Genomic DNA, 23,838 nt, shown 5'->3' on the forward strand with positions numbered 1-23,838 from the left:
TTCCAGGACAACGGCGCTGTGCCACGTGAGCACCCAGGGATTGCAGCAGGCACAAATCGCAGCCATCAGCAGCTCACAACCCCAGCGCATCGCTTTCACACCGCTTCCTGCGCTCCCATCTCCAGCCCTGCTGCTCTGAACCAACACATCTTCCCTAAGAGCAAAAAATGGAAAGGTGTAATGCTTGGGCAGACAACAGCCTCGTGCTGCAGTCACCATCAGACAGCGACCCTGCGGAGCAGAATGACTCCAGCAGTGAAAGCACTGTGTTCACCTCACCCCCAACGCGCACCCGGTGGTTGGGCAAATCTCATACGCACTACACACAGATCACAGTTAGAAATAAAGGTGGTGTTTTCCTCGGAGCCCCAAGTCTGGCTCGGATGCCCTTTGCTCGTAACAACAGGTCGGAGCGAGGTACTTTTCATACTCACAGGGTGAAGTCTCTCGTGGTGCACAGGTGAGAATACATTGGAAAAGAAGCTATCTGGCTACCTACGTGTCGAGCTTCATGCTTTTATTCCAAAGTGAACGATTTTCCAGCTCAGATCTACTGAAAGAAGCAGCGCTGGATGCTGATGGGTGTCAGCACACGGCTTACACACCAGGCAGGTTGGCAGCAGACGGTGACCCCGGGGCTGCAGCAGCCCAACAGCTACACCTGTGTGATCTGTGTGCACGAGTCCATCTGGCAAGGAGCTCAACGCAGAGACGGGGGACAAAAAAGCAGAGCAGAGCTGGCACAGTCCTCACAGGATCGGGTCCTCCTGCCTGCACGGCAGGTCCTGTGCTGTGTGGGCAAGCAGCCATCTGTAACTGACCTTGCTCCCAGGCAGCGTGAGGTGCAGTCCGGTGCTTTGTGCTGCTGTGCTCAACCATCCCACGTCCCCCAGCTCACCGCCTGCCCGGGGTGGGGGGGGGGTAAAGTAACAGCAGGAGTCCTGTGCTGGGGCCATTTCATTCTCCAATGTTGTCGCTAGGTACAAAGTGCAAAAGTGTTGCTGTTCCTGCATCCATTAAAAAACTTTAAAAACAGAACAAAACAAACAGAAGAAAAAACAACGAAACAACGAAACAAAAACAAAAACAAAAACCAAAAACAAAAAAACAAAAAAACAAAAAAAAAAAGGATTTTTCATAATAATCATTTGAAAATACAACAGTCTCCAAAAAAGCCAGCAAACACCTGATAACCTGTTTGTGCCATATCTGCTCTTGCTCCTGCACGGCAGCAGTCCGAAGCATCGCTCTCCTCTCGGCCGCGTTGCCTTCTTTGCAAACTCCGCAGCCAACGGAGGGCATCCGGGAGGTGGAGCTGTGATGGCTCAGACAGCAGAGGCCGGCTGCTGGCGACCTGAGGTCCTGCAGTGAACCAGCCTGCCTCTCACCGGCAGAGCATGGAGCAACGAATTCAGAGCCTGGCCGCTCCTCCAGACAGTCCAGCACGACAGCAGGTTGGCTACCTGGCCTCTGGCTCGGGACGACGTCGGTGATATCCCTCCCATCCCACAAAAAAACAAAAACAAAACAAAAAACCCTCCCTGCCTCGTCCCGTTTAAAGTGTTTGCATCTTTTTCCTCCTATGAAATGTTTCTGATAAGGCTTTATTGCTATACAAAAGCGGTGCAAACGCTGCCCAAAGGGCAGCTCCATCAGGAACTTTGGTCACACGACTGTGGGACTGCTGTGTGCTGTCCGTGTCCCAGCGTTAGACCTGCTACCTTTCGGAAGAGAAGCTGAATACTGTGTGCAATAACACTAAGAAAATAGGACTGAACCCCAAATACAAAACAAAACCAAGGGAGAGAGGGAAGGGGACAGGAATTGAAGTTAGGCAGAAGGCTTGCTTGGGAAGAACCCCATCATTCCTGTGATGACTAACTGATGGATGCTACATTTAGACAATGCGAGTGTCTTTCAGAACAGATTGTTGGTGTCGAAACTCCGTGTCTGGTCCTGAATGCCAGCTCTCTCATCAATGCAGCATTTATTAAAAAATAAAATTAAAATGAAAAAAAAAAAAAAAAGGAAAAAAAAAAAAAAAAAAAAGAAATTGACAAATTGCATCACCAGGTAGCAGCCTGGCCTGGATCACACACGTCCCATTGCATCTGTGTCATCAAGCAGGGCCATTTAATGTGGCTTCAGCACAAGGCAAGGCTTCTTCTTTCCTAAGGACAAAGCCAAAGAGCGACATTAGAGACACACAGCACCGGGTCCTCCTGCTCCTAAAGCTTAATTCTGGATACTCTCCTCTACAGCAGCACCTGAAACAACACTTCCCTACTTCTGCTGCTTCTGCTTGCTATAAAGCAATCAGCTTCCCCAGTCAGAACCTCTCCCAGACCCTTCACAAAATCCTGCACTTCTCCATCAGCAGAGGGGTGGCAGCAGGGACAGGAGGGCATTGTCCCTCTCTGCTCTGCCCTCTGAGGCCCCATCTGCAGCACTGCGTCCAGCTGGGGGGCCTCCAGTGCAAGAAAGACAGGGAGCTGTTGGAGAGGGGCCAGAGGAGGCACAGAGATGAGCAGAGGGCTGCAGCACGTCCTGCAAAGACAGGCTGAGGGAGCTGGGCTTGTTCAGCATGGAGAAGAGGAGGCTGTGGGGTGACCTCAGTGCAGCCTGCAGGACCTGAAGGGAGCCTATAAAGAGGACTTGGGAGTCAACTCCTGGAAAGGGGAGATGACAGCAGGACAAGGGGAAATGGTTTGGAGTGGAAGGGGGGCAGATGGAGGTTGGATGTGAGGGGGAAGTTCTTTGCTATGGGAGTGGTGAGGTGGTGGAACAGCTGCCCAGAGAGGCTGTGATGCCCCGTCCATGCCTGGAGGTGTTGGAGGCCAGGTTGGATGGGGCCCTGGGCAGCCTGGGCTGCTGTGAAATGGGGAGGTTGGTGGCTCTGCATGCAGCAGGAGGGTTGGAGCTTCATGATCCTTGAGGTCCCTCCCAACCTGAGCCATTCTGTGTGATTCTATGTGAAATCAAAGCCCAGACCCCTTGGTGCTCCTCTGCCTGCACTGCAGGTGCAGTCCTGCTGCCTTGCTTCCCTGCTCTGTCTCAGGACAGGGATGTATAGGGCCAACGCTGGATGGTCCTGCAGAGCCACACACCCTCACCAAACTGTGGATTCAAATGCTGCAGTTCCCTGCAGTTCCTGTGCGAGCAGCAGTGTTGCTGATATCCAGAACAGATGTGGAATTAAGAGGACTGGTGGCACTAAAGCTCAAAGCACTGGCCCGAATTCCTTCTCACACCACAGGTATCAGCAGGTTCCATAGGACAGCCCACCTGCCTGGCTTTGTCACCTGGGACTGTCTGACATGGGGCTCTGGTATGGGCAGTGCTGGTGGGTTGGCCCAGCTCACCTGTCTTTCGTGGCCATTTCCGTGACCGGCGCCGTGTTCTGGTGCTCCTCTGGATGCTGGGCAGCATTGTTCAGTGGTTTGGATGCTTTGGTCGTTCCCATGTCTGTGATGGTCAGCTTATCAATCACCATGCAGCCTGAATCGCTGTGTGGGGAGAAGTTATGGTCATGTTAAAGGGTCAGTGAATGGGGTTTCAACTCTACCCGAGGGAAAATACGTTCCTCCTCCTCCTCCTCCTCCTCTCCTGGCACAGGCCACAGAATTGCCATAAGGAAAGAAGAATCAAAAATAAAGTGGGATTACAAAGCATTATGTTATGCATATGTGATCCTAGGGATGGAACAGCTGTCACAGGACAGGCTGAGAGCTGGGGCTGTGCAGCTGGAGAACAGAAGGCTGTGAGGTGATGTGAGAGCAGCCTGTATCTAACAAGGGGCTGCAGGAAAGGAGGGGGCAGACCCTCGAGCAGGGTCTGTGTTGGTAGAACAGGGGGAAATGGCTTCAAGTGTGCAGAGATTTAGGTTGGATCCAAGGAAAAAAAGTCTTTCACAGGGAGGGTGGTGAGGCAGTGGCACAGCTTGCCCAGAGATGTGGCTGATGCTCCATCCCTGGAGGCTTTGAAGGCCAGGCTGCATCAGGCCCTGGGCAGCCTGATGGAGCTGACGCCTGGAATGCCTTCGTGTTGCTTTAGACAAGAAGGGATTCTCTGCAGAGATTCAGGTGCTACAGAATGGCTGCCCAACCCGTTCTGCTCTACTGCCAAAACACAAAGCTTCCTCAGGCCAATGAGAGATTTCTCCTGCGAGTGCCTGGAAAAACAGGGCTAAAACCCATCCACAAGTCCATCGGTACAGAAGTTGCCACAGAACCACTCTATAGCAAAACTGATGCCCAGACCAAATGAAGCAACATGCTGCTCTTTGTGTGAACACAACAACATCAGGAGCTCACTTCCCTTTTGACAGCTCCTCAGCAGGTTTCCCCTGGCTTTATGGAGAGCATTTTAGCACTGCACTTCTTTGGGCACCTCTCTCCTGCTCAGTTTCAGCACTCACTCCTACGATACCATGCAAAACCCACAGCTTCTCCTTCTGCCCTTCCTCAGCTCTGACTGCTGGGAGCCTCTTGCATTCAGCAGGAGCACTCACACTGCAGCTTGGCTGGAAATCCAGCTGTGCCATGAAGGAATCCACCTGACAGCACATAGTGCTGCTCCTGAGGTCACATGCAATGCTCACCTACATCTCATTACCAAAGGACCCGTAAGGAATTCAGGTTGCAGCCATGAATGGGCTCTAAGAACCTCAGGAAGGAGTGGGTTTGGTGCTGCATGGAACTGCCTCAGCTGGAGCTCAGCCCTACCCACCTCTGGGACTCCCTTCAGATATCCTCTGCTCTGATGGGGAAACAATCAGTGTCACAGACAAAGAAATGCTGTAAAGGTGCTCCAGGAAACACAGAGGTAGGATGGACACTGGAGCAGGATGTGGATGAGGAGCATGGCTGAGCACAGTTCACGCTGAGCCCTCCTGGAGCAGAGCACTGCATGCACTGTTGGTGTTGGGTGGGCAGCAGGTGGATACGGGGAGGTCTGGACACCAAATTCACATGCAATCTGCCACTGGAAAGGCCAACATGTCCACAGGAAAGATCCCATCTGTGCCAACTACTGCACGAAATGTTCACCTCTGGTTGGAAACGTTTCCTGGTGAAATGGGACCTCGGATTAAGTCACTGCACTTTTACTCTTCTCTCTGGGTAGAAGAGCACTGATGTTCTACAAGAACGCTGCAGGCATGCTGCATGCTCCATGCCACATTCCATGCTCTGTGCATGCTTGTTCCATTCCATTCCATTCCATTCCATTCCATTCCATTCCATTCCATTCCATTCCATCCCATCCCATCCCATCCCAGCAGCAAAAGGAGCTGCAGGCACACAGCTGCAACCCACGCCATGCAGGATGGATGGGCAGCAGAGCAGGCACAAAGGAAAACACATCCCAAATGGGAGAGCTCAAAACATCCACTGTGAGCACGTAGCTCAGCTCAGGGCTGGGACCAACTGCAGCAGCTTGCACTGCTGTGGGAAGGAGGATGTTTCACCCCAGAGCTGTGTGTGTTCAGAAGCAAGAGGTGATTTCTAGCACAGTTAGACAGAAAAGCAATGCTCGGTCCCATTTTGGGCATCTCATCTTTCAAGGGACATCTGTGCAGTTCAGCAGTGAAGCACTTGGAAAGCACCAAGTGCAACAGCTGCCCTTCATCTCCAATGCTAAGAAGAGCTGGCAGCAGGGCATGCACACACCTGCATTCCTTCAGCAAGAAGCACAGCCTGGGAGGCAGCCCTTGGGAACAAGCAGTGCGTGCTCAACTGCTTACAGAAGAGCCTGAAAAATATCCAAAGTTGTGAATGACTGCATTAAGAGGTTTAATCAGCACGTGCCATAAGGAATCGGGTTTTTAAAGCGTTGCATTTCTCTGCAGCCTCCGGGGATGGAGGTGATGCTGAGCTGCATTCCCTGAGTGCTGTCAGAGAGGTCAGCTCTTGCTCAGCACACATCTCTCCTTTCTGGACATGACAGCACAGTGTTTCCCTTAATGTGCTCTTAGGACAGCCTGGAGATGTGCAGTGATGTTCTCCTTTTGCTCTCTGATCTTATAGGAATCACAGCAGTCTTGCTTGCTTGCACAGCAGCTGGGAAACCTGGTTTGCATGGGTGAGCTTCAGAAAACAACTGGTAAAAACCCCCAGTTTAAAACAGAAAGCAAATTTCATACAAAAATACATATTCTTTTGTAAAAAAAAAAAACAAACATTTACAGCACACAGATAAAACATCTGCTCTTGTTGTGAGAAAGTCTGAGCAGAGCACGTGGCTGCACCACGGGCAGAGGAAACCACGCTGCAAACCACAGCCAGCAGCAGAGCTTCCCTTTGCAACTGCAAAACACATTTCCTCTCTGCAGGAAGAGCTGACAGGGGAGGAATGGCAGAAGCTGGAGGACACACAGCATGAGCGAGCACCACGTTTGGTAGCAGGCAGGCCGGCTGGGAGCATGCTTGACAAAGGACAACACACACCCTGGTGTTCAGTGCTTGCAAGTGCTCTTTCTAGGATCTGTTTGAACTGATTGGGAAATGCTGAGGTTTCCCAGCGTTCCTCTGCTTCTGGCCCAGCATGGATTGAGAGCAGCTATGTGTACGGTGGATGTTTGGAACCCTGAGCCATACGTACCCTCTGCCTGCAGGTCTAAAGACTCTGAGCAATGCCCACCACGAGAGAGAGAGGCAGCGAGAGGCAGGACAGGGAGAGAGTGAAGGAAGGGAGAGAAAGAGAACAGTAAAGATGGCTGGAAAAACAGACAGAAGAATTCACTTTGCAACCTTAGCCCCAGGTGGTTCCTCCCAGGAGAATGGGCAGGAATGTTCCAAAGGGTTTCAGAGCGTGCAGCCACTGAAGACTGCGCTTCCCATGCAATACTCAGACCCGTATCCAAAAAAACCACAAGATGCAACACCCCATCATGAGCATCTTCCTCATGCCTGGCACGCAAACTGCTCAGTTATCACAGATCTGGCAGCTCTCTGGTCAGAGAAACTTCTGCAAAATGACTTCTTTGCAAGAAGCAGCTGAAAGGTCCCTCCCAACCTGAGCCACTCCGTGAGTTTCCACAATTAGGGATGGGAAGCCAGCTAACTATGCCTGAAACATTTTCTTTGCATGTGATTTTTAAGCTACTGCCACGTCGGCTGCCTCAAGCAGAAGTGCCACTGAGTTGTGCAGGGAGATGTAGAGGAATGCTCAGGGTGTGAGGTTTGGGCAGGGAGAGAGCACCAGCATCGTGGTCATGGAGAGCTCTCAGAGGCGTGTGCTGCAGCACTGCAGCTTGCTGGCCCTGGGGATGGTGGAAAAATAGAGGAAGACCTGTTTGTACAGTAGGAGAGGGTTTGTTGGAAGCTGAGTGCTTTCAGGAGAGAGAGAGAGAGAGAAGTCAACTTTATCTGCGTTCTTAAAAGCAGATTTAAGGCACCCAAACTTGAAACCTGACACGGCAAAGTTGGCACCAAAGTCAAAGCAGAAATTGGGTCTGAGAACTGCTGCATCCAGCTGTGGAGCTGTGACAGCATGAGGCTACCAAGACACAGAGCCAGAGTTGGAGTTTTGCCACTGGAAAGCCCTCAAGAACGACATGTTCAGCTTTTAGTACAGCTCATTTACTCGGAGTCGGTCAGGAACGTGGTGAGAAACAAGCATAACCTCAGCTGGCCATTGGGTGCCACCACATCTGCTGCAGGGAAAGATGGACTGGTCTGGGAGAGCGGAGGCCACAGGAAGCTTCCACTGCCACCACTGGTCAATAGCTCAGACACTATGAGAAACTCAGCAGAGCTGGAGCAGCTGAAATCACAATGTGTGCAACAGGTCCTGTCCTCTCACAGCTTCTATTTCTGCTTTTGGCTGCGGTTACAGCAGGGAAAGGCTGCAGACACCTTTTAAGTGGAGACCGTGGTGACTCCGGCACATCATTTCTTTGCCAAAATGGAATTAATTTTTGCAGAACTGCAATCATGAAAAACCAGGCAGGTTCTGGAGGCCTCGTGCTTACTGCTAGATGCACTTCTTTGGAGAGAAAACCATTCCGAGTGACGCTGCGTGAAGCAGCAGGTGCAGCCTGCAGCAGCCAATCAGCCACATCAGAAACCACCATCCCTGCTCCTGCTAGGAAATGAATGAGAGACCTCAGAACATGCCAAGTAAAATTTACGCTGCTGCTGTGAGTCAAGACAGGGAGCTCCACGTGTAACACAAGTCCAAACCACCGTGTGGGGAGAGGAGCAACATCTGGAGCAGTTTGTTTCAGATAGCAGAGCCAGTGGATTTGATTAGAAGCAATGCAAACTGAACGTTGGAAAAGCAGAGGCTGCTTTGAGCACAGCAGGCAGCGTTCTGCTTCTCTTTCATCTTCCATCCCTCGTGCAGCCAGTCTGCTTGGAGGTGCCACCTCTCAACAGTCCAACTCCATTTACCATAACAGCTGCAATTACAGTGAGCACAGCTCCAGAATCTCCCTCGCTGCAAGTACAACAGAGTAAAGGCTACTCGAAGCAGACAGCAACAATTAAAGCTGGTGTCCTTATTAAGAAGTAAATTCAGAGTTGCTTAAACCTCTGGTTTACTTCCTTCTCCCAGAACATTACCTAGTTCTGCAATCTCACTTCTGCTGCTCTGCAGCCCCCAGCCAAGCAGGAACTGACATCTTTTGGGGGCACTGTGCACCACTTATCTCCTATTGTTTGCAATAGATCACTTTGAGAATGAGGGAACAGTGACAGCTGGAGGCATGTCAATGCTCTCCTGCACAGCAGCACACAACCTATGTCAGACCCTGCACCAACCCAGCCATTCCTTGGCTCTACAGTCTGTAAGCTCCCTTCCAACCCAACCATTCTGTAGCTCTGTGGTCCATGAAGACCCATCCAGCCCAACCATTCCATGGCTCAGTGGCCTGTAAGGTCCCTTCCAACCCAACCATTCTGTGGCTCTATGATCTATAAAGACCCTTCCAACCCAACCACTCTGTGGCTCTATGATCTATAAAGACCCTTCCAACCCGACCATTCCATGGCTGCATGATCAACAAAGTTCCTTCCAATCCAACCATTCCATGGCTGTATGATCTACGTGGTCCCTTCAGACCCAACCACACTCTGATTCCGTGGTCTGTAAAGTCCCTTCCAACCCAACCACTCTGTGGCTCTATGATCTTTAAGGACCCTTTAGACCCAACCCAATCCATCCTCTGGACCTATGATCTTTAAGAACCCCTCAGACCGAACCCAAGCCATCTTCTGACTCTATTACCTTTAAGGACCCTTCCAACCCAACCATTCTATGGCTCTATGATCCATAGGGTCCCTTCCAACCCAATCATCCTACGGTCTGCAAGTCCCCTTCCAACCCAACCATTCTGTGACGTCATGGTCTATAAGGTTCCATCTAACTCAACCATTCTATGGCTCTATGATGGACAAATCCCTTCCAAACCCACCATTCTGGGGATTCTATGATCCTCACCACCAGCACAGACCTGAACCTTCTACGCAGCAAGGAGGACAGATGGGTGACATGAGCTACAACGAGCCACGCACATTTCTTACAACAAACCTGCAATAAACATTTTATTAAAGCAGAAGCCCTTCAGCAAGGAAGCCGTACGACATCCTCACTCAGGACATTTGGGATCTACGAGGAAGATGACACCAATCCCCACCAACACAGCAGGTTAAGACCGCTCTGAGCTCCCCCTGAGTGACTCCATTCCCACCTGGTGAAAACAGCCTTCTCGTTCTTCGCATCCATCGTCAGCTTGACTGTTTCCTGGCCTGCACCCGTGCTGATGGTCTCTGTGACGGCATCTCCTTTCTCATCCTCATCCTCGCTGTCTGAGCCGCCCGAGGAGCTGCTGTCTGAAGCCACCAGCGGCGCCTTCCGCGTGACGCAGACGTTCCAGACGCAGGGAGAGGCCGTGCTGACTGTGGGGAGCAAATGGGGCACTGTGCAGAACCAACAGACCCAACAGCAACCCCCAGGTGTGACCATGAGGATGCACAGGGATGCAAAATGCAGTGCGTGAGGTTAATTCTTTCTATCAGCAGAGGGGTGGCAGCAGGGACAGGAGGGGATTGTCCCTCTCTGCTCTGCCCTCTGAGGCCCCATCTGCAGCACTGCGTCCAGCTGGGGGGCCTCCAGTGCAAGAAAGACAGGGAGCTGTTGGAGAGGGGCCAGAGGAGGCACAGAGATGAGCAGAGGGCTGCAGCACCTCCTGCAAAGACAGGCTGAGGGAGCTGGGCTTGTTCAGCATGGAGAAGAGGAGGCTGTGGGGTGACCTCAGTGCAGCCTGCAGGACCTGAGGGGAGCCTATAAAGAGGACTTGGGAGTCAACTCCTGGAAAGGGGAGATGACAGCAGGACAAGGGGAAATGGTTTGGAGTGGAAGGGGGGCAGATGGAGGTTGGATGTGAGGGGGAAGTTCTTTGCTATGGGAGTGGTGAGGTGGTGGAAGCTGCCCAGAGAGGCTGTGATGCCTTGTCCATTCCTGGAGGTGTTGGAGGCCAGGTTGGATGGGGCCCTGGGCAGCCTGGGCTGCTGTGAAATGGGGAGGTTGGTGGCCCTGCATGCAGCAGGAGGGTTGGAGCTTCATGATCCTTGAGTTCCCTTCCAACCTGGGCCATTCTGTGATTCTGTGTGATTCTGAGATTAATTATAAAAGGTAAAAAAAAAGAAGAAATCAGCATTCTCCATCGAGAAAGTCCTGCCAGCTCATGTCTACAATCAGCACAAACAGCAGAGAGTGCTCTTCACTTATGGCACAAAGCTGACATCCCACAGGGCCGTGATGCCATTCAGAGAGAGCTGGGCAGGCTGAGAGTGGGGCAGAAAGGAACCTCATGGGGTTCAGCAACGGCACTGCAGGGTTCTGCACCCGGGGAGGAGCAGCTGCAGCATCAGGACGGGCTGGGGGCTGAACTGCTGCAAAGGAGCTCTGCAGAGAAAGCCCTGGTGGTCGTGGTGGCCATCAGGCTGACCATGAGTCAGTGAGCAGTGTGCCCTGGTGGCCAGAAGGGCCCACGGGATCCTGAGGTGCTTCTGCAAGTGGCAGAAGGATGCGCTGTGCTCTCCACTGCAGTCCCATCCACCAACCACAGAGCTGAGTTTGGTCCCATCAAAGTCCTTCATTTTAACTCAGGAAGGAGGAGGGAAGGCAACCAGGCTGAAGTTAACCAACGGACGTGGCACAACTACTGATAAGTTATCACATCCTTTTAATTTTTGGTAATTTTACAATTAAACACACAGTTAAAAATAGGTTTGGTTTTTTGGTTTTTTTTTTTCTGAATAGTTGACAACTAAATTGCCTCTGTGACATCAATTCTCACTAACTCCAAGTTCATCCTCTCCTTGCTGAACCCCAACCAACATTTGGGATTTCTGAGTCACCGTTTTCCCTGATTGAACAAAAACAGCCTTCGAGAGAGGGAAGGCAGATGGTGCAGGTGGGAAGCTCTCCCCAGCAGAGTGCTTCAAACAGCACAAATAATGCATCTCCTTTGCAATGTTCTCACTTACAGTTCTTGTCCTGACTCTGCTTCGGGTTGCCGTCCGAATCGCTGCTTTCTGTGTCTGCAGGAGAGCTGCACCGTGGGCCCGATTCAGAGCTGAGTGGAGAATGGGGAAAGGGGAAAAACACCTTGAGAATGAAGTCCAGAAATCCCAGCTACACTTCCAAGAGACCCAGAAAAAGGCTTTAGGGCACTGTTCCTTTCTGACATCTTTGTAAGTGTGAAGAAATGTATTAATTTCCCCTTTATTTTTTCATTCTTTGTAGTCTTGGTGTAGCAGTAGTTATGGGATGTGTGCTGCTCCTGTGCCCAAGGCACGTGTGCTAGCAGTAGTTAGAAGGATGGAAGGTAAAGGGAAGCATGGTGCCCCGATGCAGAGCCCTCAGACAACATTAAAATACAAAACAGGCAGCAAAGGGAGGGGGGAGGGGAGGAGAAAAAGATTCTGCTCATCATAGCTTTACGTATTTTGTTCATTCTGAAGTTAAAAAGAAACCAAAAGAACTGGACTTTACCAACAGAAAGGCTGGAAGTCTGTGAACTTGGCCCACCCCTTCTCTGGAGCAGCGTTCTCCGGGGCCGCTGAGTCCCACACACTGGATCCAACATCCATGGCCACGCAGGGGGTGGGGGGCTTCGAGCTGACAGGCTCAAACACTGCGGTCCATCCGGAGCCTGAGGGCACACAACAGCACACTGAGGCTTCCAGAGCATCAGCTGCCCCCAAATACACCCCAGAGCCATCACAGCAACAAAGGAATTCACGAGACCATCCTCAGTCCTTGGGAAGCCGCAGCTTGCAGCTCGGAAATCCGATTAATATTAATGTTATCCACAAGAGAGAGGCAACAATTAAGCAAAAGGACTTGATGGATTTCTTCCTTCTTCTCAGCTGCAGGAACCTCAGTTTCTTGTCAGAACCTCAGCAGTGAGGTTTCCAACCATTTCAATCACTCGACCTCAGGGAGGGAACCGATGCAACGTTTGGTATCACAGAAGAGATCTCAAGGACAACTAAGCACGTAACGCGGTGTTTCAGATCCCAGTCTGCTCTCTGTTCATGAGAATCTCTTTTATTCCTATCTACCGTTCCTGCAGCGTCAAGACGAGGGGAAATGGCTTTAAAGTACAAGAGGGGAGATTTAGAGTAAATATCAGGATGAAATTCTTACTGTGAGGGCAGTGAGATGCTTTGTTGCCCGCAGGGGTCGTGGATGCTCCCACCTTGGAGGCTGGATGGGGCTGTGAGCAACCTGGGCTAAGAAGGAGGTGTCCCTGCCTATAGAAGGGGCTGGGAACTACATGATCACAAAGGTCTCTTCCAACCCAAACCCATTATTCTGTAATTATTATTCTGTAATAATTTCCACAAGGCATTTTTCATCCTCTTTTCTCAACAAATAAAGGACTGCAGAGGTCTGGATACAAACCCGTGCGCGTGGAGCTGATTACAGGAGCAGACTGTGCTCACTATCACAGATACAGAGATATCACCTAGAAAAAGAAACCCCCCCTTTTTTTTTTTTTTAACAGAAAAGATCTGCATTGACAGCAAATAAAGAACTGCTGGGAAAAAAAAACATTCCTGTCCCTTTATTTCTGTTGGCTGAATTTCTTCTGCTGATAACACTGCGTCCCACGAATTTACACAGCCCCACTTGCATCGTGGTAGGGGAAAAAGTGGTTTATTTTCAGCCTTCTGGGCTGGGTGCCCCAAGGGGGGGCGTTAGAGGCAAAAAACAAAGACTGAATTACACTCTTCTCATCTGCACAGGTGAAATTATGGAACAGCCATGTAAAAAGGCAACCAGCAAGCTGCTGTCTGGCAGAGATGGTTGCAGATGTCACTTCAAACAGGACGATGCTGTTTTAAACTCTTTACCTTCAGAAGAGTCGGACTCCTTCTGCTCTGCAGCATTGCTCTTGTTGCTGTTGGCTGAGGAAGAAGGCACCTGCTGTTCTGTCTCCTCCTCTTCTTCTGAGTCCACGCTGCCATCGTGATCTCCGTTTTCGAGATCACTTTTAGATGAGCTCTCTGAGGCCTGAGATGCTCCAAACCTAAATCAGAGAACTCAAGAGTCAGTAAATCCCTGGCAGCAGCCAATTCATCCCTCTCCCGCCCCAGGGAGAAAGCAGAACCTGGCTGCTGACCAAGTGATGTTAAATCCCTTCTACAGAGCTCAGCTCCCAAAAAGATGCAAGGCTCAGCTGGGCACTTCTTAAGATATTTCCTCTAATGGCTCTGAGTGCTTTGCTTGTCAAAACCTGTTTGCAGAGTCCTAAGGGGAATTAAGCTGCAGCGATGTCTCAGGACCGGAGAGTGATAGGAGCAGACAAAGGGCAGCAAATGAGAGGAGCAGAGGTTTGGGACCATTTGTGTGCCCTATCAGGGCAATCTGATTTTTAATGCTAGGCAAATAACAACCATCGGCCTCGACCACTCGTCCTGTCTCATTTAATCATATTTCTGGATTTACAGTTACAGAAGTGACTTTATGTAGTCACTGACTGCAACAAAGGGATGAAAAGCTGACAGTGATTTGCAGTGCCACGGGATGCCACTCATTCTCATGCAAAACACGATTTGTCTTCTTCAGACACTTTCAACAGGAATGTTCTGCCTGTTACCCTTCCAATGCTTCCAACCTCCTCCTGCCCCCCAGGTGAGGAAAGACCCTTCCATTTCTCCTCACCTCGTCCTGGATTTCACTTGTGTTGCATAGGTTATCTCCTTCTCTTCCCAGATATCTTCTTCTTCCTCGTTATCATCAAATTGCTGGATTCGCTCATTGCAGCAGGCTTCAAAGAGGGAAGCATTGGGCTGAAACAGTATGATACAGAGATCACATTCCATTCAGTCAGTGGAGACAGAAACAAGAGCTTTGATGATAACAAGCTCGTTCAGCACACAAGCAATACCAGGAAAGCGTTCCTTGTCTGCATTTAACCTTAATCTCACGCTGTGTTTGCATCCCAAGCAGCCCTCAGAAGTGCAACAGCATTGAAGCACAGCCCAGGCAGAAGCAGCAACGCCAGGGCCATGGAGAAGGACACCCAGCAGGGTCTCACCAACACTGCCCCAAAGCAAAGAGGACTCTCATTTCCAGGTGGTGCACTGCCTAAGGAATGGCTGTGCTGGAATTCCACCCTGCACACGATTGCCTTCTCAGAAGCTAGCAGCAGCTCCTGGTGGCTGCAGCCACAGTTCCGCCAAGAAATCAGATTTTCTGTACCTACAGAGCAATGCCTGTGGCAGCCAGAGGGAGAACACTGCACTAATGGTACAGTGTAAGTGAAATAGAAAGATGAGGACACCTAAGCCTTAGCACTGACCAAAGCAAAGCTTGGCCAGGTGAGCCTGGAACCACCTCTGGAAGCCACCTCCCCAGCTTCTTCAATGGGTATGCAGGCCAATAAAGCAGAAGAAGCAAAACACAGCACAGAAATATTGAGACCCATGACAACCCCAACCCTCCACGTGCAATGTTTCCTAATCACGTATGGAAAGATTATCAAAGCAAGAACAGGGACAGCAGGTTTACACTGCAGAGAGGGAGAGAATGCAATTCTTCTGACATAAACAGGACTGGTTTTGAAGATCTGCACCAAGGCAATGAACCAGGAGGGCTCATTTCATGCCCTGAGATCCTTAACTGCATGCAGCCACTGGAGCACCTTTGCTTTTCCTGCAGATATTTTGAACTTCAAAACACCACTGGCTGATCCAGAGGTGAACCAACTTGCCAGAACGCATCCCATTACACAGAACATCCCCAAATATCCACTTACGCTGTCGTCGTCTGCATCTATGTTGAAGTTTATCTCTGCAATCCTGTCAAAAGGAGCACTGCAAAAAGAAAGGGGAGAGCCTTCAGTGATGGCAGGGAGCGATGGCAGCTCTGCTGCAGCCCCAGCAGGAGCCAGAGGGCAGCTTGCCCCCTGCTCACTGCTTTATTCAAGGTGATGCTTTCTGCTTCTTGAGATGAAAGATTGTCTCCATCTTTTTGAATATCTGGAAATAAAGTAACAATAATGATGTGGGATGTTCAATCCTAGGTCTGCTTAGTACCTGCATGGCACCTCTGGCAATGTCTGGCTGTTACTCTGCAGCTCTCAATGTTACTTACACAGCACAAAGGCAGCCTCAACATTTTTCACAGCATCACAGGTTTTTCACTTGAGCTGAATCAAAGCTGATAGGAAAACACAACAGAGCCTCCATTCATTAACAGCAGAAGGAGCTGCATCCAAGTGCTGTGCAACTCCAGTCCTACATTCACCAAGGATTCCTCAGCATGAGACAAGACCCAGGGGAGGGACTGGATCCTACATAGTGGGCACAGCCCCAGCCATACCCAGGGGGGCCACACCTGCCTGTTTTTAGCATAAATCCATGAACCTCAGGGAATCTGATTGGTTCCACACCCCTGACTCACGACTGGGACACAAACATGGCCAACAAATGGCATCACATAACCCAGTTTCCCATTGAGACCCAGGAGTGTCTGCTGTCAGAACAGCAGAGGGTGCTGCAGGTCAAGGAATTCCACTCTGCTGTCACAGCGTGGGCCCACGCAGTTCTTCTTTGCTCTATTTCTACATTCAGACAGTGCTATTTTCCTTTCCAGAAGGCTGATCAGCAAAAATCCTCGTCACGCACAACGCCAGGACGATGAAGCTTGATTCTTAGCTCTGAAAATATGCAAGTTTGTATCTGACAAAGTGTTTGACTGCTGGAATGCAGAGGGCATGGAGCAGCTGGGCTGAAAGCTGCCTACGGAGCACCAGCATTCTTTTTTGGATGGGCTTTTTGGACAGCAGACCCTGGAGATTGCTGACCTGCACCAACTCAGGATCCTTCTGGAAAGCTCTTGTGTCAATCAATGTAACAGCAGAAGCTCAGAGCTTCCGAATCACTGTGGGCAAACAGGACAGCTGCATTCCCAGCCAATTAATTCCTCTGCACCCTCTGTAAGGTGAGAAAACAACGCTGCAGCTTTAACCAGGTTGCAGCAGTTCTTCCACAGCAGCAGCACCACCTCTGAGTGCCTCGTTCAGCAGCCATGGAACATTACACTCAACCCAATCTGCCTTCTTTGAGCTGTGATCTGCTCCCAGCTCATCCACGTTTCCTTATTCATAAGGGAATAAATGGCTAATTTTTTTTTTCGGTGGCTATCATTAGAACACCATTCCTCCACTCTTAATTTCAATGAGGACTTAATGCCACTGGAGAATATCTGTGTAATTGCCTGCAGTTAGCTCTAATGCTTCGCTTTTCGTACGATTCCATTTATTCTAGAACGTGGCTGGGTAATAACTGCATGTTTTATTAAAAAGGTTTCTCCAAAGAATGAAGAAGTGCTTCTGCACGGTGCTACAAGCACTGCTGGGTGACTCCTATCAAAAGAAACGCTGTGAAAAAGACGTCGGGTGTTTCCCAATCTGCTGATCACACTTGGATCTGTGTGACAGCAAACAAGGTGCAGAGCCAGCTTCACTTTAAAACCAGAAGAGAAAAGAAAGATGAGAAGCAGAGAGGTGTCAACGCCAGACAGAAGTCTCTTGAAGCCGTGTACACTTACTTGATATTATCATCCTGGTCAGCAAACTCCTCGTCATTAAAGCCAAACTGATCCACGAAGTTTGCTGTCATCTGCTGGATTTGGTACTCAGAGAAGGCCTGAGAACAGAACCCACAAAGAGCTACTGGGCAACTGGAGCAGCTCAGGCACAACGCACACCCAGAAGGCACTTGTGTATCTCACAGCTGCTCAGGCCCTCTGCCCTCCATCTCTCAGCCAGGCTGCCCAGACATTGATTTGGTCACATTCTTGCCTACTCATCCACACCTCATTCTCCCTTTATGAAAACAATTCCTTTTTCCTCTCTAGAATCTCCCACTTCTGTATTTCTCAGCTTGTTTCTCCTACTGAAGGATAACCCTGCATGCTGCAGCTCCAGCTGAGGACCCCCAACGACCCCACAGGTGTGGGGAAGGTATCTGCAAGGGCAGTGCAGATCTGGACAGAGATAACAACAATCACAACAAACTGCTTTCAGATCTTTTTTTACCCTTCACCACATTTCAGACTGTGATTGTCTTTACAACCCCCAGCAGCAGCCTCCCACTAAACAGGTTGAAACTTCTATTTTCTGTCAATGCTCTGAATGGCAAAAGTGGCGGGGAGGAGCTTGCCTGAGTTCTTCAGCCTGGAAAGCTGCTTCCAAATGGTTGATGGCCCTTCATCATGCTCTGAGGAACCTGAGGTCTTTGCTAAATTCAAGTGAACTTTCAATTTCCCCCATTTCTTTTTAATTCAAGGCCTTTTACTGCTCTTCTTGCTCTTTTCTCACTTAATCTCAGTATGGCTCTTCCCATTCTTTAATAGAAGTCTTTACAGCCCAAGGGGAAGCAGAAAACCTCTCCCAGCTCCAATTCCACTGCAGGCAGCTGACAGAAACCACCTTGCTGGCTGGGACCTACAGCAACGAGCTGCAGCTCATGTATAGAATCAGGATCACTCAACCCACTACTGTGCAGAGAACCAGGGAAAGAGAAAGAAATATGCAGTGTCTGACAGAGATTGGAGACACATCCTGTATCTGGGACTTGGATGCAGCCTGAGCCAAATTCATTCCTGGCTGGAATCTAGCTTGAAGTCTGCCATTTAACTAACTATAATGGGAAGATGCTGAAAGGCTGAACACACTGACAGTGACAGAGTGAATGAAGCTGCTCCATAATAGGATGGATTAAGGGAGAACTGGAGAAGCAAACTCCCTAGGAGCAGCAAGGAATGTGTTGTCAGCTCACCTGTTGGAGAGAAAGTTCATTGGGAAAAGCACTCTCAATGTCTTCATCCTCACTGGAAGAGTGCAGATGGTGAGTGCTCACCTGAAAGAAGCAGAGAGAACAAGCATAAGGGAAAGCTAAGAAAGCTCAAAAACCACCATGCAAAAACAGACAAGGACAGAAACAGAGGACGGTGAGTAACAATCACAGAACACAGCTTGCCAACACGTGTGAAGGCTGCTGCATGACTGCAGGACACACATGTTCAGACACAGTGCCTCTGTAGAGTCAAACAGAAGAAGACTGGCAGCACTGTTCCTCTTTTTAATTAAAGACAACCCAGAAGACAGCAGACCTCACTGAAAGGTGCATCACTGCTCTCACCAAATCCACCGTATTCCTCCTGTTTGTTTCCGTCAGCGTCTCTTCTACAAAGCTCTCCCACCTCCCTCTGCAGTCCTCAGGTAGCTCTGGGAAGAAGCAATCTTTGTTACAGCGTGGTTACCTTCAGCCTCCAGGTGTAAAAGCAAAGTTCTGACCGTTTTGAAACGATTGCACGAAAACAAAGAGCAGCTGAATTTGGTTTGAAATGCTGGTTTGTTTTGGGACTACGGCGCTTAAACGAGAAAGCCTTTTCTTTCATAAAAAGGTCCCCTCACAAAGTAAGGGGCAGTAATTTCCCAGTTATTTCATCGAGGACAAACCAACAGAGCAGAGGGTTGTACCTTTGATGAACTCACTGATCTGGGTGTGCATGGGGCCCTTCTCCATGTTCTGCACCACGGCGTTGGCGATGCGGGTGAGGTGGCCCATGTTGCCTCGCCTCATTCCCCCTTCTGCCCTGCAGAGAAAAGCACAAAGGTAACAAGAGACCCCAAGCAGCAGTAAGAATTCATGCTGTGACCACAAACAGCATGGCTGGGTGGGAACTGAAGCTCAGGAACACAAAATCCTCACGAGGAGCTTCCAGCTAACGCTGCTGTGTCTCCAGCTTAAAGCAAAGCTTCCTTCCTAGCTGCTCACACAGCATGGAACGCTTCCAGTTCCCCAGGGATGCTATGAGATGGGAATTCATTTTGAGCTGCTGCACTGCGCTCACTGAAGTAATAGAATCACAGAATGGCTTGGAAGGGACCTCAAGGATCACGAAGCTCCAACCCCTGCCACAGGCAGGGCTGCCAACCTCCTCATTTCACAGCAGCCCAGGCTGCCCAGGGCCCCATCCAACCTGGCCTCAACACCTCCAGGCATGGACGGGCATCACAGCCTCTCTGGGCAGCTGTTCCACCACCTCACCACTCTCAGAATAAAGAACTTCCCCCTCACATCCAACCTCAACCTTCCCTCCTTCAACTTCAAACCATTTCCCCTTGGTCCTGCTGTTATCTCCCCTTTCCAAGAGTTGATCCCCAAGTCCTGTCCTTGCTCTGAGATCTACGTGCAGCACCCAGAGCTGAAGTAAGAGCAAAGCTGTAACAGCAGTAAGGGTACCTACCTGCAGCAGGGGACAGCCCTCCAACCTGCACCCCAAATTCGGAGTGTAGAACTATTCAAATGAAATTAACACCTGCAAATGAGTTTCCAGAGTGAAGCTACAACCCTTTGGATGCAGACCTGTGGTTTCACACCCCCAGCCAGCAGACAGCAGCAATCTCCTTTTCCTCCCTATAAACTGCTGCTTCCTATCCGTGCTGACGAGCAGACTGCACTCACTTTGAATAACTGAGGTAATATCTTGTGGGAATATTCAATGCTTGCAGCCTTAGAACATGGCACTCTGAGACCCAAACCCTTTACTTACTGTATTTTGTCGTTAGCTTCCCAGGCATCCAGTATCCTTTGCACTAAGCAGCACTTCTGGAACAACTGAAGGAAGAAAAGAGATAGGAGTTCAGAAGTTTGCTATAGAAAGACTCAATGCCTTCAGAAATCTGTACTGAACTGCAGTGACTTCTGTCCACTCCTTCACTGTGACAGAGCAAGAACTGAAAGTTCAACACTTATCTTTCTCAAGAGCTCAAGTTTCTTCTTTCTCCCTGTTTCTTATGCAGAGGAGCCAAAGAAAACAGCAAAGCCTACCAACAGCTTCAGTCTGTTCTGGGCTTCACAACAGCAGCAATGAAGAACATTGCTGTCATTTCACAAATACAAGAAGTTTTCATCATTAGGACCACATGAGAGAAGCTGAAATGTGGTCAGCTAGTTGCAGTTATCATCGTTTTCTTGTGTGGGCCAATTTTACACGTGCCTTTATTAAAGTGATGGAACAAAAAAGGGATTCACAGCCCATTACATGAGATGGGTTGTGTGTTTATTTTGTAACTGGATGCTAAAAGACATTCAGAAAAGTCAATGCAGTTCCCACCAGAATGGACAGAACTAATGATATCTGAACACTTCTAAATGAATTCTGTGCTCTTGGACAGTTTGTCACATCATCTCCTTCTTAATGCAAGTTCTGACTGCATCTACCAGGCTGCACCTGGGCTGGAGGAATCCCAGGCAGCCCTACACACTGGGAGGAGCATCCTTGAGAGCAGCCCTGCAGAGGAGGACCTGGGGGTCCTGATGGGTGAAAAACTGAACAGGAGCCAGCAGTGTGCTCTTACAGCTCAGAAAGCAAATGGCAACCTGGGCTCCATCAGCAGAGGGGTGGCAGCAGGGACAGGAGGGCATTGTCCCTCTCTGCTCTGCCCTCTGAGGCCCCATGTGCAGCACTGCATCCAGCTGGGGGGCCTCCAGTGCAAGAAAGACAGGGAGCTGTTGGAGAGGAGCCAGAGGAGCCACAGAGATGAGCAGAGGGCTGCAGCACGTCCTGCAAAGACAGGCTGAGGGAGCTGGGCTTGTTCAGCATGGAGAAGAGGAGGCTGTGGGGTGACCTCAGTGCAGCCTTCCAGGAGCCTATAAATAGCAGGGGAGTCAACTCCTGGAAAGGGGAGATGACAGCAGGACAAGGGGAAATGGTCTGGAGTTGAAGGAGGGCAGCTGGAGGTTGGATGTGAGGGGGAAGTTCTTTGCTATGGGAGTGGTGAGGTGGTGGAACAGCTGCCCAGAGAGGCTGTGATGCCCCGTCCATGCCTGGAGGTGTTGAGGCCAGGTTGGATGGGGCCCTGGGCAGCCTGGGCTGCTGTGAAATGGGGAAATGCTATGAAATGCTGTGAAATGCTGTGAAATGGATGCTGTGAAATGCTGTGAAAAGGTTGGTGGCCCTGCATATGGCAGGGGGGTTGGAGCTTCATGATCCTTGAGCTCCCTTCCAACCCTGGCCATTCTGTGGTTCTGAAATTCCCTGGTGACGTGACCTGACTCACATGAGTAACCATGATATTCTCTGTGTTGTTTTCTGGAGTTTCTTGGTTCTCCGTGGTCACGTTTCCATTCAGCACCTCTTCTCTGCTTTCTGGGTCATTGGCAGTAGTTCTTCCCTCTTGCACAGAGTGTGAGAGAATAGCTGCTATGGACAATTCCACTTGGAAATGCAAAAAGTTATTCCACGTGTATTTAAAAAATAAGTCCTGGAACAAAATGGGAAAGGAACAAAAAAAAATTACTCTGGATGCATCTTCCCACTTTTGGCAATCAAATGATGTCAGAACAGTGCCCCATTCACTGCTTGGTCACCTTCTTTTATCATAACAGGGACATAACGTGATCAGCACACATGGCACAAACCACTCTGCGCCCAACAGATCAAAAGGGAAGCAAAAAAACTCTCAGCCTGAAGCCGTTCCCCCCCTCCTCACCCCTCGCAGTGCCACGCCGTGTTACTCACAAGTAATAAATCCATGGTACTGAGTCTGCATAGTTCCTGATTAATACTGGGAGTGTTTGTGTGGAGCAGAGCAGCAATCAGGCGAGATCCGTGAAGACGAGCGTTGCCCAGCGGCTCCTCCAGGACACCAATGGTCGTCAGGATTGCTGCTTTCTGTCAGAGAAAAGGAGATGGAGAACATCAATGAAGGCCATCGCTTCCCCCAGTGCAGATGCACAACGGTTTGACTAAATAGAACCGCCTCATCTTCTTACATAAATACTCTCTGCAGGCAAACTTATGGCATCTTCCCTCTCGGCAGCATCCTGGGAGCACTGCGAGGTCTGAACTTCACAGACTGAAGAGATCAAAACGCCCACTGACTCCAGGTTCCCTCCTCTGTGCCCCCTCACCACTTTCACCAAAGCCATCAGCCACATCTCTCTGCTTTTGGCTTCGCTTGGATGCACTGCTGCCTTCCAAATCCCACTGCCTACTTCACAGAATCACAGAATGGCTTGGGCTGGAAGGGACCTCAAGGATCATGAAGCTCCAACCCTCCTGCCTCATACAGGGCTGCCAACCTCCCCATTTCACAGCAGCCCAGGCTGCCCAGAGCCCCATCCAACCTGGCCTCCAACACCTCCAGGCATGGACGGGGCATCACAGCCTCTCTGGGCAGCTGTTCCACCACCTCACCACTCCCATACCAAAGAACTTCCCTCTCACATCCAACCTCCATCTGCCCTCCTTCCACTCCAAACCATTTCCCCTCGTCCTGCTCTCATCTCCCCTTTCCAAGACTTGACTCCCAAGTCCTCTTTATAGGCTCCCTTCAGGTCCTGCAGGCTGCACTGAGGTCACCCCACAGCCTCCTCTTCTCCATGCTGAACAAGCCCAGCTCCCTCAGCCTGTCTTTGCAGGACGTGCTGCAGCCCTCTGCTCATCTCTGTGCCTCCTCTGGCCCCTCTCCAACAGCTCTCTGTCTTTCTTGCACTGGAGGCCCCACACCTGGACGCAGTGCTGCACATGGGGCCTCAGGAGGACAGAGCAGAGAGGGACAATGCCCTCCTGTCCCTGCTGCCACCCCTCTGCTGATGGAGCCCAGGTTGCCATTTGCCTTCTGAGCTTTAAGAGCACACTGCTGGCTCACGTTCAGTTTTCCACCCATCAGGACCCCCAGGTCCTTCTCTGCAGGGCTGCTCTCAAGCACTGCTCCTCCCAGTCTGTAGGGCTGCCTGGGATTCCTCCAGCCCAAGTGCAAAACCCTGCACTTTGCTTGAACTTCCTAAGCACTCGAATTACAAACCTGAAGCTCGAATCCTTCTTGACAAGATTTTTGGTAGTTTGCCTGGCCAGCACGTGGTGCTTTCAGAAAAACACCACAAAGCCCACGAGTAAGGATGAGGAAACCCCCACGTCCAGCCAGCAGCTGTTTGCTCCTGAGGAAGGCTGAGCCGCGTTACCTTGGGAGGGCTGAGCAGCAGCTGGTGGAAATCTTTTAGCCTCGGTTCAATGCCATGTAAGATGCTGCTATTGACAGTGTAAGACCTTTCAAATCCCTGAGTGTATGAGTCCATCAGTCCTTCCACCCTGTAACAAAGAAAACACAGTCAGGGTTTTTGAGCAAACCTTACAAAGGTCTCCATTCACACTGCCCATGTTGGTTATTTTCTCTTGAAAACTAACTCTGAATGTGAAGAATAACTGACAGCCACCGAAGGTAAGTGCATAATCATAGCATTAAGTTATTTGCAAGATGATATTCACATAATCAAAATTGTGAATGAGATGAGTGGGAAGGCA

At 50.2% G+C, this 23,838-nt stretch overlaps 1 protein-coding gene across 1 annotated transcript in view; it reads right to left on the reverse strand.

Moving 5' to 3' along the window:
• Positions 1-2,119: 2,119 nt before the first annotated feature.
• PPP6R2 (protein phosphatase 6 regulatory subunit 2) overlaps positions 2,120-23,838 on the reverse strand; it is a gene marked incomplete at both ends in the record, with an annotated part of 39,313 nt that continues 17,594 nt past the window's right edge. The window contains 17 exons of the mRNA XM_079538153.1: positions 2,120-2,171; positions 3,363-3,506; positions 6,601-6,624; positions 9,692-9,899; positions 11,493-11,581; positions 12,001-12,160; positions 13,368-13,543; positions 14,179-14,306; positions 15,275-15,332; positions 17,071-17,168; positions 18,303-18,383; positions 18,666-18,751; positions 19,007-19,122; positions 20,083-20,147; positions 21,593-21,796; positions 22,054-22,206; positions 23,499-23,625. Coding sequence (XP_079394279.1) covers positions 2,120-2,171; positions 3,363-3,506; positions 6,601-6,624; positions 9,692-9,899; positions 11,493-11,581; positions 12,001-12,160; positions 13,368-13,543; positions 14,179-14,306; positions 15,275-15,332; positions 17,071-17,168; positions 18,303-18,383; positions 18,666-18,751; positions 19,007-19,122; positions 20,083-20,147; positions 21,593-21,796; positions 22,054-22,206; positions 23,499-23,625 — 1,969 coding nt within the window. The remainder of the gene's footprint in view (positions 2,172-3,362; positions 3,507-6,600; positions 6,625-9,691; positions 9,900-11,492; positions 11,582-12,000; positions 12,161-13,367; positions 13,544-14,178; positions 14,307-15,274; positions 15,333-17,070; positions 17,169-18,302; positions 18,384-18,665; positions 18,752-19,006; positions 19,123-20,082; positions 20,148-21,592; positions 21,797-22,053; positions 22,207-23,498; positions 23,626-23,838) is intronic.

This window comes from Tetrao urogallus (genome assembly GCF_951394365.1).
Source record: "Tetrao urogallus genome assembly, chromosome: 1".
Taxonomy (NCBI): domain Eukaryota; kingdom Metazoa; phylum Chordata; class Aves; order Galliformes; family Phasianidae; genus Tetrao; species Tetrao urogallus.